This window comes from Anas platyrhynchos, chromosome 1 (genome assembly GCF_047663525.1).
Source record: "Anas platyrhynchos isolate ZD024472 breed Pekin duck chromosome 1, IASCAAS_PekinDuck_T2T, whole genome shotgun sequence".
Lineage (NCBI taxonomy): Eukaryota > Metazoa > Chordata > Aves > Anseriformes > Anatidae > Anas > Anas platyrhynchos.
In genome coordinates, this window is record NC_092587.1 from 42,244,294 (window position 1) to 42,257,282 (window position 12,989).

The following is a 12,989-nucleotide window of genomic DNA, read 5'->3' on the forward strand; positions in this document are numbered from 1 at the left end:
TGTTTTTCACCATTTCTGAATACACACTGCGGGCCCAAATTGGAAACCCTCAATCACTTTTTATTTAGTCTTCTTTGAAACAAACTTTTCTGTAACAATGAGCTTATGTTATATAAAAGAAGTTTGAAAAATGCTAACGTCTGACTCAAATCTGTCACCTGATAAAAAGACTGTCAGTTCCTTGTCCCTGCTCTCTGACTTGTATGGAGGTTGCCTATACCAGAACAGCGTGGTTTAAAGTACAGTGGCTACCATTAGTCAGAGGATTCTCCTACATACACCTAACTTGAAGATTTGGAGCATCCACCATTTTAATATTAAAATATTTCTGGAACAAGAATGACCATGCAATAGTGGAGATTCATTAAATTGCCTTTGTTATGAGTTTTCTACTATGTCAAGTGTTGTTATATTAAAAATAATAATATTTTTTAATTCTTAGTACGCCATTTGTTATATGCAGCTATGTTTTTGAACAAATCTTCTAGTTAACTAGATTTTATTTTCATGATAGATAATAACAACAGAGTAAAGCTGATGCCTGATGCTGGTATTCCCGGATCTGACTACATTAATGCCAGCTATGTATCTGTAAGTAGAAAGTCTCTCACGTTGTTACTATTTCTATTTTCTAGTACAAGAATGGATCAAAAAAATAACTTCCAAGAAGACTAGTATTCTAACCTTTCTTTCATTCACTACAGCTACTGTTTCTGTGGCATTGTTCACGTAATTTCTGTGGCATTGAAAATGCCATAGTTAAAATATAAATTCTCCCGTTTTCATTGCTCACCAATGATTTTCAGTACTAATTGAAACTGAGTTCATCAAATTACTTTCTTTAAATCATCTCATATCACTATTGTTAAAGGCAAGAATGAAACTCGCACTAAGGTCACTTGTTTAGAGATGAACATTATTTTCTCTCTTGGTATAAGAGTTGGAACTGTTGTATACAAACAGAATAATTCAAAGATAACCAAACAGTTTTATAGAAATGGCTAGTAATTTGGGTGGTCAGGGTTTGTATGGCTGTATTATTTTGTGAAAAATATGTTGGTGGAAAATGCAAATATGCTTTTTGAAAAAGAAAACAATACTGTATTTCTCATTGTCAACTTTCTTCCTAGACCTTGCATTTTCTAGTTGTGTTCTCAGTAAATTCTCTGACTATATTTTTCTGTCTTCAGTCTTGCCTATATCATTTTTGTCCTCCTGAAGCTCAAAGTATCACTCATAATTACGCATTTATTTTGTTGTAGCAGTGGATGGTGGTCTCAGGTGAGGTCAAGACTTGATTTACACTAAGGGCTGTTCATATGCATAGCCAGACATGCAGACTGTAGTCTAAATAGATGACACAGTGGCAAATAGAGATAGTTATTTCCAGGCAACTAGAACACATTCACAGGGAATCAGCCATAGAGCTGAGTATGGGTTTCATACCTCAATCACATCTTCCCTTCTCACTAGCAAAAGCATGTAATTTCCCGATTCTGACAAGCAGTAGAAAGAGCCACACCATGCTGTTACCTGTCTACATGGCTCTGGGACACACAACCACTGAGAAGGAGATGAGATGGAGCATGATCTAGACTTTACCCTTCTTGTCACTAGCTAACATGCCAAGGGAATGCCAAGGAAAGGAAAACTAACAGTGGAAGCCAGCTGCAGAGAGTATTCCCTGCTGAAATGATTGTGTATCTTTACTGCATGCAGGCATCACACTTTAGATGACCATTCATCAGGGAATAGACCACTTTTTCAAGGCTAAAGCTTTACCCTTTATATGTTCTCACTTAATATATTTGTGGACGTGTAAATAAATACATAAACATATAGGAGTAAATATGTGTTTGTGTGTATTTACCTACTTTTTTATCTAGGTGTATATAGATATGCATATGTATAAAGAGAAGGAAATAGACATCTTTAACAAATAGAAACTTGGATGTTACTTTTATTTCCACCGTTTAAACAAGAAAATGTCAGTAACTGATGTGTGAATTTTGTATCCCTGAACTACAGTTCCTCACCTCACTCTTAAACTAGGGAGGATTAACATGGTTTCCCACTGTTGCCTGTACTGTATATTATAGATAGAGTAAATAAGAGGCATCTGTGAATTATAGGGCTATATTCCAACAAAGAACTTTGATGGTACTATAAATCACTGTGTCAAGTTTTTTGAACAATAAGCAGAACTCTGTGATATCACAGACTGCTTGTTCTATAGCCTAAACATATTCTTCTTATTGCTATTGCTGTTATTTTAAATGTTCTGTAGTACGTAGAGTTCTGCAGGGTATGTTTGGTTTATTGGAGAAAACAGATCCATGAGAACCCATCCTCACACATTTACACAGATTTTTTAACTTTCTTTTCACTAAATTTTGTATCAATTTATAAATGAACTAAACAGACAAAGCCAACACTGGGAAAAAAAAAAAAATCAACCTCTACAGAAAGGTTTCTTAAAGACCTTCTATCAAAGATCATTTGTTTAAGTATGTTCCATCCCTCACTTAGAACAGATCCAGTCTGGATGGCCAGGCCCAAAGGGTTTTTGCAAATGTAGCTATATCTGATCGGCAGCCAGTCCCAATGGTATTCCCTAGCACATAGTACTGGGGCTCGTTTTGTTTAATCTCTTTACTGCTTATATTGATGAGGGGATCAGGGATCAAATGCACCCTCAGTAAGTTTGTGGATGACATCAAATTGTTTGGGAGTTCTTGTTGATCTGCTTGAGGGCAGGAAGGCTTTGCAAAGGGATCTGGATAGGTTGTATCGACAGGCCATGTCCAGACACGACATTCAACAAGGCTAAATGCTGGTCCTGCACTTGCATCATAACAACCCCGTGCAGTGGTGTAGGCTTAGGGAAGAGCAGCTGGGAAGTTGCCTGTCAGAAAAGGACCAAGGAGTGCTGGTTGACAGCCTGCAGATTATGAGCCAGTAGTGTGTCAAGGGAGTCAAGAAGGCCAATGGCATCCTGGCTTTCATCAGAAATAGTGTGGCCAGCAGGACTGGAGAAGTAATTATCCCCCTGTACTCGGCACTGGTGAGGCTGGAACCCAAGTACTTTTTGAGACTGCACCTCAAGTATTGTTCAGTTTCTGGCCCCTCACTGCAAGAAGGACATCAAAGTGCTCAAGTGTACATAGAGAAGAGCAACAAAGCTGGTGAAAGGACTAGAAAACAAGATTTTCTGAGGAGCGATCTAGAGAATTGGGACTGTTTAGCCTGGAGAAGAGGAGTCTGAGGGGGAAACCTCATCATTCTCTATAACTACCTGAAAGGACTTTGGAGCAAGGTGTGTGTTGGTCTTTTTTCTCAGGTGACAAGCAACAGAATGTGAAGCAACAGCCTCAGGTTGCACCAGGGAGGTTTAGATTGGATATCATGAAGCATTTCTTCATGGAAAGAGTGGTTAGGCATTGGAATGGGCTGCTTACGGAGGTGGTGGCATCCCCATCCCTGGAGATATTTAAGAGATGTATGGGCATGGCACTTATGGACATGGTTAAGCAGTGGACTTGTAGAATTAGATTGATGGTTAGACTTGATGATTTTAAAGGTCTTTTCCAACCTAAATGATTCTGTGGTTCTTGATGATCACTGGAAAAACGTCAGTGTTGTGTATAGCTTGCATTAGCTCTCACACAGCTCCTCAGTTTTTTTCTCTGGCTTTGCTGCTCCTTAGCACTGCTTTAATTCTGCTGTGCTGGCCTTCTCCTAACACCTGTCTTTGTAACTGGATCTGCAGTAAGGTTAATATGAAAACTTAGGTATTTTTTAAAGGGAACTACTAGCCTGATATCCTTTCAATATTTCTGCTAAAAGCATTTCTGTTAGGATGGTATTTCCAAAACTTTGTTAGGGCATTGGTTCATATCTAATCTATACAGTGGAGAAAATGCCTTACATCCTTAGGTCTCCATGGCCATCTGCCATGCAATGATTAGTCAGGCCTACACCAATTATTTTAACATGTCTGACAAGGTTCTAGCCTTAGGCATGTTAACTACAGGCACAGCTATGAGTCACATTCAAACTCTTTTTTCCTTACCAACCATTATGCATTAAACATTTTCTCTTTCTTAGGGCTATTTGTGTCCAAATGAATTTATCGCAACTCAGGGACCATTACCAGGAACAGTAGGTGATTTCTGGAGAATGGTGTGGGAGACTAGAGCAAAAACCCTTGTGATGCTTACACAGTGTTTTGAAAAAGGACGGGTAAGTTATCAGTGTACAACATTGCTATAACTGAAAACTCTGTATGTAGTTTTTGTCAAATTTATAATATAATTATTGCTAATTAGTAATCATCTCCCTGCAGATAAGATGCCATCAATACTGGCCAGAAGATAATAAACCAGTGACTGTGTTTGGGGATATAGTAATTACTAAATTGATGGAAGATACTCAAATAGACTGGACCATCAGAGATCTAAAAATTGAAAGGGTAAGTCAGAAATGGAAACTGGTTGAATTAAATCTATCCAACAACTCAAACATCAGACGTTCTCCATCCCACCCAACTACCTCTCAGTGTTCTTTTAATCTTTTAATATGTATGTACTCTACAGGCTGGTTTTTCTGAGCATTTTGTTTTCATTCCTGGTTGTTTTTCGTGGTGATGGTGGTTTTGTTGTTGTTTTCATTTTTCCTGAAAATTTTCTCCAGTTTCTGTCACAAAGAACTCAGATATATGGCTGACATGCTATGAAGGACCAATCAAGGTTACTGAACATCTCTGATCTGGTGGGAGGTGAAGTTTCTATTTGGACACCTCAGTTGTCTCTTCTAAAAAGGAGTAATCCTAACCATTCTGTTACCAGACAAAGCCCTTTGAATGTATCCCTCTCAGATTAAAGGGCAAGATTCTCTGGTGCAGCGCAGCTGTTTTGCATTGTACTACCAGCTCTATTGGCCTCCACCCCCAGGAAATTCACCCAATATAAATGAGAATCATCAGTACTCCCACTCTGTGCTGGGAATGGAGGTGTGGGGGGTACAGCATAGATGTTCATCTTTGCCATGATCCACCTCTGTAGTTTCCACACTTTGGAAAAATTAGCACTCAACATTAAGACAGACCAGAAAGTGGTCTTGGAAAGGAATCTGGACATAATGACCCAAGATGAAGTCAGCCTTCTTTTGCATTCCCAACATTGACCTGTGTTATATGTAGTAAAGCCAATTCTGAGGACCTGAACTCAGCTATCCAAATACAAAGATGCACTACCATCCCACGGTGTGTGCCATATTGCTGTCTTTAAGATTGCACTTCACCTTCCGTCCAAATGGATGGATTCTTGATGATCTTCCTGTGCAGGTAAAAGGCATGTATACACTAAATCATTCACAATTTTTACCATATTGCATCCAAAATCACTTCTCTTTTGTTTTTTTGTTGATCAGTTTTAGTATTATAGACCTTAAGTAGTTGCACATAATTGTTCACAGCTGCTCAGTGTTTCTTGCAATATGAAAAGAGCTAGTGGTTGGTTCAAAACAAAGACAACAGAAATTAATTCATTGCACGAGAGTTGATTAAGCTGCAGAACTCCTTGCTGCAAGGTATTGTGAATGTTGAAAATGTTCAGGACTTCAAAAAATCTGAAGAAATTAATGGAATAAAAGTCTGTTGAGTGCTATCAAATTTTTAGATACCATCTCTGACTGAGGAGGTTCGTGGCTTGCAAACTGTTAGAATGGAAGGGATATACTATGGGACTACAGATACATCGTTGTCTTGTATTATAATTTTCATTAATATTTTTCACTACTGTTGGAAGCATAATATTGAGCTAGACAGACCTTTGGCCTGACCCAGTGCTTTTATTGTTATGTCCTTCGTAGTTAATTTAGATATCAGAACATAATCAGCTGTTTGTGTTGAGTTACTATTACTGCTGCTCTGATTGAGAGGGCACCAAATACATAGAAAACATGTTTGTATTGACCAACATATTTGTTTGCCTTAACTATACTAGAACAGTTGCCTTCCCCTAAATAAATTTGCCAGACCAGTTCACTGAACTTCTAGAAAAGCCATAGAAATGTCAACACATAATCTACTAATTACACTGGTACAGTGACTGAAGTCAAAGGTAGAGTGATTGCTGAAGTCATTAATACTTCATGAAAAGTTAATTTGATGCCATTTCTCCCCCCAAAAAAACTTGCAATTAGACCTGCACTCAACAAATTATCCCTTGATACAAGTACCATCCTATGGTTATGCTATTCTGACTTTCTTTCTTAAATAAAATTGCTGAGAAGTTTACAAGTAGCTTACTGGATAATCTTTCACATTTGTTTTGTAAAAACTGCCTTATTTTATATTTTACAGCATGGAGATTGCATGATGGTGCGCCAGTGTAACTTTACTTCTTGGCCAGAACATGGAGTCCCTGAAACTACTGCACCAATTATCCATTTTGTAAAACTTATCCGTGCAAGTCGAGCAGGTGATAATACACCAATGGTGGTTCACTGCAGGTAAGTGTATTCACCGGGTCATGATGTAGTATCTTATCATTCCAAGTGCATATTAATGCTCAGGGAAGTTGACAAAGAACAATAATGAGTGCCCAGGTATGGCTTTTGTATGGATAGCTGTGAAGTTTTCTCCAGCAGGGCTCCTTAGTCCTTTATAGGAGGCAAAATACCGAAGTAGGCCTGTTCTTCCATTCTCAGAAACCCCATTGAGGTGACATCTTTGAAAGAGTTATTTCAAAGTTACCATAAAGTACTGCTAGATGTATCTCAAGTTTTCTCTTTATCTTAAGAAGAGGAATAGCAACAATTGACATGCTTTTAATGACTTCTGTTATAGTTATAGCTTTTCTTAAGAATTAATTCCCTAAAATTGTGTTTAAAATGTGTATGTCATTATCATGAGGAAGAAACTATTTGTGAGCCACAGAGAATGACAAATATATGTAGGGGTTTGCATATGCTAAATTTCAAGTTTGTATGCCTGTAAACAGCTAAGATCTAAACTTAGACTTTTAAATAAATGGTCTGATGCTTATTTGGTCCAAATGATACGAACTGAGATGTCTAGGCTTGATTCTTTGCCTCATTGTCACTTAGTGTGAGTCTGGAAATATGTGGAAGAAAAAGCTAAACTTTTTGCTACAAATTCCTTCTCTGTCCAGTGAGTTTATCATGCACTGGGTTTCTTTTTATTTGTCCTCAATGTCCTACAGGTGCCATCCACAATGTGAGATAAAACTTCCTTATTTTATTTGACATTGTTATCATTGATAGCTTGACATTTTCCTCTACAAAAGGGGTCATAGAAACTTCTACAGGAGATAACTACAGAGTCTTCATGTTTTGAGGACATTTATATACTTTTGGGCCCTTCTGCAATGAATGCTATCCCATTTTCACAACACAGATACATGAAGGGTTCAGCATGGGCCAGATAAACTGCCCACTGTCCCAGTGATTGTAAACACAAACAAAAGTAGTGCAAACGAGTTCAAATTTTCAGGTTTTCTTCTCACAATCAGCATACTTTAACCAAAATGTTCTGAGAAAATATTCTGTAATGAGAAAACAAAAACAAACTTAATTTTATCTTGTGTATTATGTTTGCAGTGCTGGTGTTGGAAGAACAGGTGTTTATATTGCACTAGACCATTTAACGCAACATGTAAATGACCACGATTTTGTGGATATCTATGGCCTTGTAGCTGAGTTAAGAAGTGAAAGAATGTGTATGGTACAGAATCTGGTAAGATGAGTATTTGAATTCTGTTCTTCTGCTGTTAAAAAGTAAGTCATCAGATCTACAAAACTAGACTAGAAAGCTAATGGCATTCAGCTACCTAATGTATTTCCTATTAACTCCTACTAATATTTGGATTACAAATTTGGTACGATCAGTGTACATTTTTAAAACTTGAATCAGTTTTTCTTATCTCTGCATTTGCATATTTAGGCAGATGCCATGAAAAGACCTACCAAAATGTAATAGAAGATGCTTTCATAATTCTGATTTCCAAACAAAACAAATATAGATCTGTATACTAGTTTCAAAATCCTGAGACAGGTTGTTCTCCATCCAGATCATTTCTACCTCATGTCTGAAAGCCTACAAAATGCAGATCAGTGCTAAAACTTGACCAAAGTGAACTGAACCTTGTTAAGCTTTATGGCAGATTCAGTAATCAAGCTATTCTGAAAGCTCAGTTACAAACCACTACTTAGTAGTCTACAAATCAGATTTTATGTGATCAGTGCAGAAGGTGTGAGAAGAGCAGTTTCTTTCCAGAACTCAGTTTAGAGATCCCTCAGTGAAACTGTAGGATCAATGAGTAAAATAAGTTAAAAAATCAGTTGCTGTCAGACCTAATTTTTTCCTTCTTATAACTTCAAAATTGTTTTCATTTTGCCAGCAATCATTGTCTGTTACCAACAGGCACAGAATGGCCCATATTTGTACAATTAAACATCTCTGCAGTTACCACACTCCCCCCAAAAAACTGGCTGCATGCAAGCTCTTTACAGGGATTGACCCATAGTCTGTTATAATTCCTGAAACATACCTGGGAATTATTTGGGATAGTGGTGGTTGGTGTGGATTAAAACTATGTGAAAGACTATTCAAACATTTTCAAGGAGTTTGGCTGATCAAATTCCACCATCTGACAATGTACCCAGGCAGTGTTTAATTCACTAGTATAGGTATAATCTCAGTATCAGGGTATTTTGCCTGATGGCCTGTACATTATAAAGGTCTGCCCTTGGACTCCAGCTCATAAACTAATCCCTAGCAATTTTTTTGGTCTCTCTCACTTCCAACCATAAAAATACCTCCAAATAATTAAAAATGTCATACCTGGGAAATACCATATATTCTCATATCCTGCTTCGCTCTCCCCTGGCAAACCTAGAAAGATTTTCATTGCTACATGCCCAAAGCTAACTGTATGAATGTGAGAAATTATGAAGCTTTCAAAGTTCTAAACTCTGAATTCTAAACTCCACTGAAACTTAACAATTAGCAATTATTGAGCAGAGAAATTACACTAATATATTTACCCATGCAAAAATGAAGGAAGCTAACCTTATTTTGGTCATCTTCATCAGTGGAGATATTCAAAACCCATCTGAACAAGAACCTGGGCAACATGATCTAGCTGACTCAGCATGTTACACTAGCTCATCTCAAAAGGTCCCTTCTAGCCTAAATGAATCTGTGCCTCTGTGATCTAGCTCATTTTCTGCATCTACTTCTGTGTGAAGACTTAATCCATTTATTTTTCTGTCTGCTTTCATTCTTTTATTTCATTATTTATTTCATCCTGACATTGCCCTTTTTTATTTTTCTCTTTTCAGTGATTATTACCCAGAGTTACTTTATACCCTTGGAAATGTCAAAGTAACTTTAGTTTTCTGCTCTTCACATTATAGTCTGCTAAAAATGATGCCACAGTCCAAGAAGTATCACTAAAAATAATGTGGTTTGGTTTTGTTTTGTTTTTTTTATCTTAGCATGGTGCATCCTCCCAGAACATTTTGCATCCTCCTTGAACTTTTGCATTTGAGTGCACCCTGCTGGTTTTCTCTATGCTATAAGGAGGGAAATTTTCTCACCGAAATATTAAATTCATGTACAGTTTGTTCAGTCTTACTAGTAACAAAAAGTAGTCATTCATCTCTTCATAGAACAAAACTTTACAGAAAAAATGTGATTCAGCCTGTAATTCTCAGTAATTATAATAATAATTTCATGTATTTTACTAACTATATGAAATAACATCTTTTGACAAATTTTAATGCTTTATGCTTTGTAATGAATGAAATCAGGTCAGGCATGTATAATGTCACCAAAGTCCTGAGATTACTGAGTTAATCTGCAGTTACTTTGATAATATCTTTATGTTATATAAAATTCAAAAAGGTTTTTTGTTTGTTTGTTTGTTTGTTTTGTTTTGGAAGTATATTTTTTGTCTAATCAAACATCTTCAAATTCACATCTCACAGGCACAATATATATTTTTGCATCAGTGTGTATTGGATCTATTGACAAGCAAGGGAAGTACTCAACCCATATGTTTTGTAAATTATTCAGCACTTCAAAAGATGGACTCTCTGGATGCCATGGAAGGTAAGCAGATACGGATTTTTTTTTTTTTTCATTGCAGGTGCATCGACTTGCCCAGTGTTAAAAACATAAACAAATACTTTCACAAGCTTTTTTTTTTTGATCCAGAAGTGTAAAATGTTAGCATTTTTCTCCCCTTTAGTCTCCTTCACAGTAACAGTCGTTGCTCAAGCTTTCCACTTTTTTCCCTGTGAGAACTTTTAACTTCAGCCTATACAGTTATCTGCCATTAGTTACTATTTGATGGCAAAGGAGGTTAATGTTATATATCTGTTTTTCTTTTGTAGGTGATGTGGAGCTTGAATGGGAAGAAACTACAATGTAAACATTAAGACTAGGTGTTAAAAATAATCAGGTTTTGAAAATCAGTTATATTTTTCTAAGCAAAAGGGCCAAAGCGAACTCCCCTATTTTGATGATTAAAACATACAGCAATGGTTGAAACAGCTTTTCTTCTATCAATGTGCCTTCGTAAATATGTTAAAGTATTTTATTCAGATCACAGAGCAATAATGATATGAAGTACTTTTGCACAGACTGCATCTCTGCTATTATATGAACACCGCATTCAGTATGTATTTAAATATAAAGTGTGTTTGAACATGCTCCTTTTTTCCATTTATCTTTGTAAAGAGGAACAATGAGCCAAATAAGATGTAAAAAGTTCTTATTCCCAGTGAACTTATTTTTGTGTGAATTTGCTGTGTTCAGTGTGTTTTGGTTTTAAGTAAAAACTACAATTTCTGGAACCGTTCTTGCTAGATTGGTTTTAATGTTGCTGTCAGTTCTTGCAGATTACCATCACAGTGATCTTTACCTAAATGTATGTTCTTGTGTTTTGAATCTTTTTTTATGAGTAGTAGCATATCAGCTTGTGATCCTGAACAGCTGAAGAGTCACCTTCTGACATGGGGAGGATTATTCAGCTTTTACACAACACACAGTAGCTCTTCAGGGACACTTGGGGCTATTTAAGCTATCCTATAATCAGAGATGTTGTTTTTTTTTTTTAAATATGCAATGGTGATTACATATGTTCAGTGCTGAAGAAAGTATTTGACGTTCCTGCTACTTTTTAAAACATATAAAATAATAATAATAATAAGTTTATAAATTTATTACCTATTATGATGCATATTATGTTGACTTCAGTAATAGAAAGTTTATAATTCATTCACGTTTCTTGTATATGGCACTGTTCAGTATTTTAAAAGGATACTCAAAATTTATTAACAGTATTTTTTATAACGCAGTGTTGTCAAGTAAGAAAAATGTTGCTTCTTTCTCTGGTTTGTTGAATCACTGTAGACATTAGAAAGTACAGGAAGTAATATTGGGGGATTTAATAAAAGGAAACATCTCCTACTGGTTATCTTTATCAGAGCTAGATCTGAAACAGGAATGAGAGAAGCAGGAAGCTCTTATCTGAGAAGCAAAACAAAAACTGGAAGAATAGGAAGACTGCAGAGAGAGTACTAAACTGTGTACCCTGTTTTTACATGGGAGTATTGAATTTTTGGGTGGGGGGACTGGTTGCTCAGTTTATCTCTGCATAAAGAAATGTATCGTTCTAAATAATACTAAAGTTGTAACCTTAATCTAAAATGAAGAACACAGTAGCAAGGAGACTTTGGAGTTGCCATCTTGTATTCTGTTCAACAGAAGAAATCCGTAGCCTTCTGGAGGCATCAAGCTCAGGAAAGTCAGATGAGCCTCTTTAGAAAGATACTCTCTTAGAAAGATGCAAGTGTGGGTGGTGTGTTTATGTGCATCCACTCTGAAAAGAACAGTAAATGAAAAAAACTTTCCATCTCTTAACAGTAGCTATCAGGCAGAAAATACTGTACAGTATGTAATCTGATACTTATTCATAAGTAAACGGCAGTAGGTGTTTGATATCTTTTTTGATATGCACCACCTGGCAAGGGTGGTGCATATTACAAATCAGTGAGGGTCCTTTGTAAATTAGCAGAAAGTGCCAAATATCTAAATGAAAATTAAAAGGCAGCATTTAAGGATATGGACTGCAGACATATATGTCTGCAGACATATTTTGGGCAATCTGTCTTTCATGAAGACTGACGGTATTGTAAACATCACCTGTCAAGCTAAAAGGAAAACAATGCCTTTTAAAGCTGGATAGAGGGAGAGAGAGGTGATGTCCACAGCTGTTCAAGTCTCTGGCAAAGCATTCGGTACAGCTCTTGTTTCATTTGGTTCTTATGAAACATGTGTTCTTCATTTATTATACATGTACTTTAAAGTATTCTGACAAATCACTTATAGGGGCTTACAGATGTTTTTCATGATTTGTATTTGTACTTGGTAGCAGTACATGCAGCACTGTGATAAATGAATATTATAAAGTCATAATCTTTTATAATCTTGCAGCTACAATGGTGGAATATATGTGTGTGTGTCATTACTCGTTTCTCTGTAGAAAACAACTAAGAAGCCTTGGGCAACTTATAGATGAACTCCAGAAGTACCAAATGTGTTTAAATGTTTTTCTGGTTTATAGAATATTTAGCATGAAGATTCCTACATCTCCTTGTAGACGACCTGTCGGTAGTCGAACTACATTCAGTAGCATACTTGCCTGACATCTCAATAAGACATTAGAATATTTGTCTCTCTTTTCTGTGGATCAAAGTGAAAAACTGAATAGTAATTTAAATGTATTATTGTTAATTTTGGTGTAAGCAATCTGACATATGTTTCTTTGACACATTTTGCATTGTATTTAGGATAAAAAGCCAATATTCGGGCTGCCCAGGGAGGTGGTGGAGTCACCATCCCTGGAAGTCTTCAAAAGACGTTTAGATGTAGAACTTAGGGATATGGTTTAGTGGGT

General features: G+C 36.5%; 1 protein-coding gene across 4 annotated transcripts in view; it reads left to right on the forward strand.

Moving 5' to 3' along the window:
- Positions 1-12,523, forward strand: part of PTPRQ (protein tyrosine phosphatase receptor type Q) — a 135,641-nt gene extending 123,118 nt beyond the window's left edge. For all 4 annotated transcript variants that reach the window (XM_038168438.2, XM_027454194.3, XM_038168450.2 and 1 more), the window contains 7 exons: positions 515-591; positions 4,108-4,242; positions 4,346-4,471; positions 6,365-6,513; positions 7,624-7,759; positions 10,015-10,138; positions 10,423-12,523. In XM_038168438.2, the coding sequence (XP_038024366.2) occupies positions 515-591; positions 4,108-4,242; positions 4,346-4,471; positions 6,365-6,513; positions 7,624-7,759; positions 10,015-10,138; positions 10,423-10,460 (785 nt within the window). In that variant the 3' untranslated portion in view covers positions 10,461-12,523. The remainder of the gene's footprint in view (positions 1-514; positions 592-4,107; positions 4,243-4,345; positions 4,472-6,364; positions 6,514-7,623; positions 7,760-10,014; positions 10,139-10,422) is intronic.
- The last annotated feature ends 466 nt before the right edge of the window (positions 12,524-12,989 follow it).